Here is a 6,903-nt window from a genome sequence, read left to right as displayed (position 1 = left end):
CTGGGGAAACACACTCGTGGACGTGAAATGACAGAGAATTCATTTTCGCACAGAACCGTTTCCGGCCGCCCCACACATACACAAGCAGGTGAGCAGCGAAGCACAACGGCCGACACTGACGTCACTTCCCAAGCCCCGCCTCCGGCTGCACCTTCTAAAACGTACTTCCGGTTGCGCCTTCTAAAACGCATTTCTGGCTGTTTCTCCTTTCTCCTTTTCTCTGCCATCTTGGTGTGGGTGGCCGCCGTTCCTCCTGGCCATGTCATCTCATAAGAGTTTCAGGATCAAGAGGTTCTTGGCCAAGAAACAAAAACAGAATCGCCCTATTCCCCAATGGATTAGAATGAAAACTGGTAATAAAATCAGGTACAATGCCAAGAGGAGACACTGGAGAAGAACCAAGCTGGGTCTGTAAGGAGTCACAAACGTGATGGCACAGATTTACTCTTCTGTCAGGATTACTAGCGTTCTCCCATGTTAAGTTGAAAGTTTCGTCATGATCTCCACCACTGAACATGTATTGGGAAGATTCTGGTTTCTTCCTTTGCTTTTATGCTTCCACATTAAGAAATTGTTCTGCTAATATGTGAGACCTGTGCTTTGAACTGCTGTTGTGTTCTGGTTTGTGGAGTACTCAGTTTATTCCCCTATCCCCAGCCTCAACCAGATGATCTAACAGCAGTATCCAATGGAACTTTCTTGCAATGATAGAAATGTTCTTAGTGTGGCTACCAAGTACTTGAAATATCACTAGCATGGCTGGGGAACTGAGTTTTAATGTTTAATTGTTGGTATAAGAGGTTAAGTGCACAACTGTTGGCCAAAAGATTGGCAATTTAAACCCACCCATAAGTACTGTGGAAGACAAGCTTGGTGATTGCTTCCTAAAGCTCACAGCCTTGAAAACTCCGGAGTACAGTTCAACTCTGAAACACACGGGGCTGCCATTGTGTCAGAATCAACTGGATGACAACTAACAACAACGTGTGGCTGGTGGCTACTGTATTGGACAGCACACCTCGAAAACCTTCAAGGGACATAGCGTCTTGGTTGATAATCTCATCAAATGTTTCTGCTATGGGAGGCATGGACCTGAGGGTGGCACATTCTTAGAAGAGCAGGAGTCGTCTAAACCAGGGGTCGGCAAACTCTGGTCAGCTGCCTGTGTTTGTATAGCTTGTATAGCCTGTGACCTAAACAGTTTCTGCATTTTTAAATGTTTGAAATAAGTTTTTTCATGATAAAAAAATAATGTATCAATATTAGTTCCTTAGTTATTAACTGAAGCTCATAGTATACATTAGAGTTCACCTTCTGTGTTGTAGAGTTGTGTGAGTTTTGACAAATGCATAATATCATGGGTCCACCATGACGGTGTCATGCAGAATGGTTTCAGAATGCCCTGTGCTGATGACTGCTGACACCTAAATTGGATTGCAGCAGGTTGTAAAAGAGTAGTGACACCATCTCCGGGGTGGAGAGGACTGCGTTTTATGGCTTCTCTATCTGCAGAGCAAATTTCCACCACAGGGCTTATTTCTTTCCAGTTGGACCCATTGGAAGCTTCTAGACTCGTGATCACTCGTGCATTCAACCAGCATACCAAAGAGCCTACTGTGCACCAGGCACACAGTGTGCCCCCTTGTGCTGAGGTGAGCAAGCTGTGCTTAAGAAGTTCTCAGTCTAGTCGTAAGAGCAATTGAGAATATATGACTGTTGCCTTAAGCAGCTCCATTTCCTTTGAGTAAGGAGAGTTAATTGAACACATTTCACACTTCCCCACAGCTCTCACCAAGCCTCAGGGGGTTTCAGACCATTGCTGCTGCCAAATTCAGCCCACCAGGGACAGATACTATGTTTAAAAGAGTAGTTGTATATTCGCTCCATGGAGTTGGTTAGTAAATGATATTCAAAGAAATGGGGTTATGCAAATAAAAATAAGACATTAAAGAGGAAGGTATACGTGGGCAAAGACAAATACGGTTAATCACTTGTTCCTTCAACAAATGTTATTGAGTACTCATGTTTAGGTACTGAACTAGGTGCTGACCCTGAGGACCACCAACTGCAGTTCCCGGAGCAGCAGGATGACCAGACTCAAATATTGAGAACTCAGCACGGTGTGCTAAACACCATGAATGCGTTGGTATAGATAATCACCAGTGTGCTACACACCGTGTATGCGGGTGGTATAGTCAATCATGCAGTGATATATCTAGGAGTCCCTGGGTGGCATAAATGGTTAAGCACTCAACAATTAACCGAAGGTTGGCGATTCGCACCCATCCAGAGGTGCCTTGGAAGAAAGGCCTAGAGATCTGCTTCTGAAAGGCCACGGTATTGAAAACCCTGTGGAGTGCAGTTCTACTCTGCAACACGTGGAGTCACCATGAGTAGGAATTGACTCAACAGCAATCAGTAAGTGGTAATGTTTCCAAGCATGGGGAAAATTGTTTCCATGTGGGACCATCAGGGAAGACTTCACTAAGGAGGGGGTAAAAGCTGAGGGTCTTGAAGGCTAAGTGGGATTTTGAAAGAAAAAATAAGAGGGAAAGCATCCCAAATTGAGGGAGGAGGGGTGGGAGTGAAGGTGGGAAGTGGAGTACGGGAACAATCTGAATAGCAGTGGGAAGTGGAGTAGGAGGACAATCTGAATAGCAGTGGGAAGTGGAGTAGGAGGACAATCTGAATAGCAGTGGGAAGTGGAGTAGGAGGACAGTCTGAATAGCAGTGGGAAGTGGAGTAGGAGGACAGTCTGAATAGCAGTGGGAAGTGGAGTAGGGGGACAATCCGAATAGCAGGTGGGAAGTGGAGTAGGGGGACAATCTGAATAGCAGTGGGAAGTGGAGTAGGGGGACAATCTGAATGGCAGTGGGAAGTGGAGGAGGACAATCTGAATGGCAGTGGGAAGTGGAGTAGGAGGACAGTCTGAATAGCAGTGGGAAGTGGAGGAGGACAATCTGAATGGCAGTGGGAAGTGGAGTAGGAGGACAATCTGAATGGCAGTGGGAAGTGGAGTAGGAGGACAGTCTGAATAGCAGTGGGAAGTGGAGTAGGGGAACAATCTGAATAGCACTGGATAACTAAATCTGATTTGGCTGACATGACCAAGAGGTGTCTGCACCTCTCCAGATCCGTAGCTCCCAATCTGGTCCAATAGGGCTACATCATTATCTCCTGGCTGGGTGCTGCCTGAGTCCATTTAGTGAATTCCCTGCTTCTACTCTTGCTGTAAGATGTTCTGGTGGCACGGTAGTTAAGCTCTCGTCTGCTAACTGAAAGGTCAGTGGTTTGAACCACCAGCCGCTCCATGGGAGAAAGATGTGGCCGTCTGCTTCAGTAAAGATTACAGCCTTGGAAGCCCTGTGGAGCAGTTCTACTATGTTCTGTGGGGTCACTGTGAGTTGGAATCAACTCGATGGCAATGGGTTTGCAACTAGCTTTTGCTGTCTGTCCCCTTGCCAATCCAATCTGTGCAGAGCATCCAGAGTGGTCTTATTGAAAGATAAACCAGATCATGCCACCCCCCCCCCACAAAAATAAATAAGCCCACATACTTCTTAAAATCTCAACTCATCCCTCTCTCCCACCAGCTGATTTTGCTAGCCTTAGTTCTCTCTTTTCTGCCATTCAGACTGACCAAATTCATTTCCACATTAAAAGACTCAGACTCAATTTGCTACAAATACCCTCTTTGAAGTCTCTGGGTGGTGCAAAGCCTGCTAGCCAAATGCTCGTGGGTTTGAGTCCAGCCAGAGGTGCCTTGGAAGAAAGGCCTGGACATCTACTTCCAAAAAATCAGTCACTGAAAACCCCATGGAGCAACAGTTCTACTCTGATACACATGAGGTTGCCATGAGTTGGCACTGACTGGAGAGCATCTGGTTACCCAGCCACCTGATGCTGTTAATACTTGGCTTTGTCTTATTTAGTCATCCAACAACCATTTATTGAGTGCTTTTGTGTGCTGTCCACTGTGGCACATTCTGGGGATAAGGATTCAGGGAGCCTCCAGTCTTAGCTAGAATGTCACCTCCTCGGAGACGGACCATCGTACTCTGTAGAAAGCAGCTGCTTCCTGCTCTTCCCACCAGCTCGTGCCTTTGGTCGTGTTTTCCACTAGCTGTAGTTACTGGGCGTGTCTGTTTATTTGCTTGTTTGTTGTTGGCCTCCCCCAGAAGGAAGTGAGCTCCATGAAAACTGCCTCATGGGAATTATGTCTCATTTATTTATTTATTTTGTCCTCAGCATCTGGGAGAGAACCTGGCAGTGTCCTCTCAGTAAATATGTGTTGAATGAATGAATAAATAATGAGAAATGAAGCCTGGAGAAGTTGATGAGGACCATAGTTTGGAAAGCTGCACTGTAAGGAAAATGTTGACCATATTCATTTATGTGCTGGGCCTGTGGATACAGTTGGGAATAAGACAGAGAGGAGGACAGCTCTCCTGCTACTTATGTCTTAGACCAACGCTGTCCGTTAGAACCTTCCATGATGTTGTCAGTGGTCTGCATCTGCTCTGTCCGACGGGACAGCCACTAGTCATGTGTGGCTGTTGTACACATGAAATGTGATTGCACAACAGAGAAACTGAGTTATTAATTTCAGTTAATTTAAATATAAATAACCACATGTGGCTAGTGGCTACCATATTGGACAGCGCAGTTCTAGATAACCACAACTGCCTCATTAGATGTACCTCAGTGTATTTCATTTAAAAAGTAGTCTGACTTGGGATTCAACCACCTCTGTGGGGCAAATGTTAATTCTTTCAAGGTTTTTCCTCTAACGTTTCTCTTGCTCTGTCCGTTCTCTCTCAGATGACATGGAGACACAGTGGGTGACTTGCATGCCATCAGGACAACAGTGTGGCAAGGGCCTCAGACCGGGGTACAGGTCCTTTTCCTCCTCTCTGGGTCTTGCGGACTCTTTGGCAACGTCCTGATATTACTCAGTCATGGGATGCCCTGCAGGCACTTCCTTCTGAAGCCAGCAGCTGGCAAAGCCCGTGGTGTCTCCCAAGCGTGCAAGACACGGTACTCTCTTCCGGAACCCCGTGGATCTCACTGGCACTGTGGCTCTTCTGCTGCTCAGCCCCACTGCCATCCTGCCCTGCCCTGGAACCTTGCAGCCTCACCATTAGCATGTTATTGCCTTAACATGGTGGCCCCTTCTGAGTCCCCTGCTGGGAACATGAGGCGTATGACGTAGGGCCCAAGGGTCATTTGGGGTTTCCTGCCACCTACCTGTCAGTTTGTCGGACTGTGGTGGCTTGCATGGTGCTATGATGCTGGAAGCTATGTCAATGATATTTCAAATAGCAGCAGAGTCACCCATGGTGGACAGGTTTCAATGCACCTTCCAGACTAAGACAGACTAGGGAAAAAGGCCTGGCGATGTACTTCCAAAAATTAGCCAGTGAGATGGATCACACAGAACATTATTTGACTCATTTGCTTTGAAGACGTTACCAGGAGGGGTTAGTCGCTAGCGGAGGACGTTGTGTTTGGTGAAGTAGACGGCCAACAGGTGTGACGGAGACCCTCAGTGAAATGGATACACACAATAGCCAGAAGAATAGACTCAAACACGCCAGCGATGGTGAGGACGACCCAGGACTGGGCAAGGTCTAGTTCTCTTACACATAAGGTCACCCTGAGTCAAAGGTGACTTGCCGACAGCTCTCTCTCTATCTGGACCTTAAACTTAACCGTCCTTAACTTGCTTAAAGTCATCTATTAATTATCCTTGCAGGCTCTCAGTCTTGCTAGAATTTGCTTCCTAAAGTCCACTAACTTCTATGAAAGCAGAATGGGTTTTTTTTTGTAACAACACATGGTATACGCACTCCAGTAACTGAGGGAAGAGCAGAAGGTGAAAGGCCCAGTTGGCCAAAGGCGCGCAGGGGCGTTTTCTGCAGTCTTGTGTCATGAAGTAACCAGAGACCACGAGCATTGCCTAGGGAGGTGGAGGAGGCTTACTGATGACCACAGGGACCAGTCCAGGGTGAGGAGGACTCAGGCAGAGATAAAAGGGTTGCCTACAGCCCCAGGGTCACGGCAGCCAAGCGTGGGTTTGGGGGTTGGAGGGCCCCGATAATAAAGCATGGCAGTGGACAATGTCAACATGTGTCATGTAATCATAGAGTCGTAATCTCAGACTGGGAAACACCCCAGATTGATCTAGACTGTTACCCCACAAAGGCAGCCTCTTTGACATATGTTTCTCTGAGTCATCTGGGCTGATAAGATAAAATATCCTCCCAGGGAGTTAGCAGCAGATGGCTGCCAATAATTTTTGTTCTGCTAAATTTCAAAGTGTTGAGAGTGGGCAGCGGGAACCAGCATGTTGTGGAAAGTGGCATAAAGAAGGCACTAGAATGGCTCTGCTGACCCTGATGTCTTTGCTTCTCTCAGCCCATCTCCCTTCCCCAACTTGGCGTGGGGTGTGCTTCCCCCAGTGCATCCCGGGTAAGCACCGCAGAGGGGAGGCCTTGCTCTGAGGCCCGGGCCCTCCCCAGTCCTGCCTGTACCAACACAGCCGCACCCTCACCCTCGGATGCACGCAGACCCTGGGCTCCAGGAGAGCAGACCTGGGCAGGACTGGGCTCCAACACTGCTCTGTTTCTGACAGGTGGACGCGATGCTGCTGCTCGGAACATCCCCCGACACCCGGACTTGCTTCTCTGGGAGAGGCTGGCAGCAGCCGTATCACGAGCTCCGCTTGGCCCAGAGTAATCCCTCTGACCCAACCATTCCAGCCAAAGGCAATGCCTCCACAAAACGTAGAAAGCTAAAGCAAAGGAAGCAAACCAGCGAACAGCTGTGTTGTCCCTTGTACAGATCAGAAAGCTATTGCTGTAGATAACCCCCCAAGTCTACCCTTTCCTTTTTCCGGTATTT

The 6,903-nt window shown here is 47.7% G+C and overlaps 1 protein-coding gene across 1 annotated transcript; it reads left to right on the top strand.

Moving 5' to 3' along the window:
- The first annotated feature begins 259 nt into the window (after positions 1 to 259).
- LOC105756828 (60S ribosomal protein L39) lies at positions 260 to 415 on the top strand. The gene has a single exon (XM_012558625.1). The coding sequence runs from the start codon at positions 260 to 262 to the stop codon at positions 413 to 415; it is 156 nt and encodes a 51-aa protein (XP_012414079.1).
- Positions 416 to 6,903: the final 6,488 nt, after the last annotated feature.

The sequence above is a fragment of the Trichechus manatus genome, unplaced genomic scaffold (genome assembly GCF_000243295.1).
Source record: "Trichechus manatus latirostris isolate Lorelei unplaced genomic scaffold, TriManLat1.0 scaffold00177, whole genome shotgun sequence".
NCBI classification, from domain to species: domain Eukaryota; kingdom Metazoa; phylum Chordata; class Mammalia; order Sirenia; family Trichechidae; genus Trichechus; species Trichechus manatus.
This window is presented reverse-complemented; position numbering and strand designations above follow the sequence as displayed.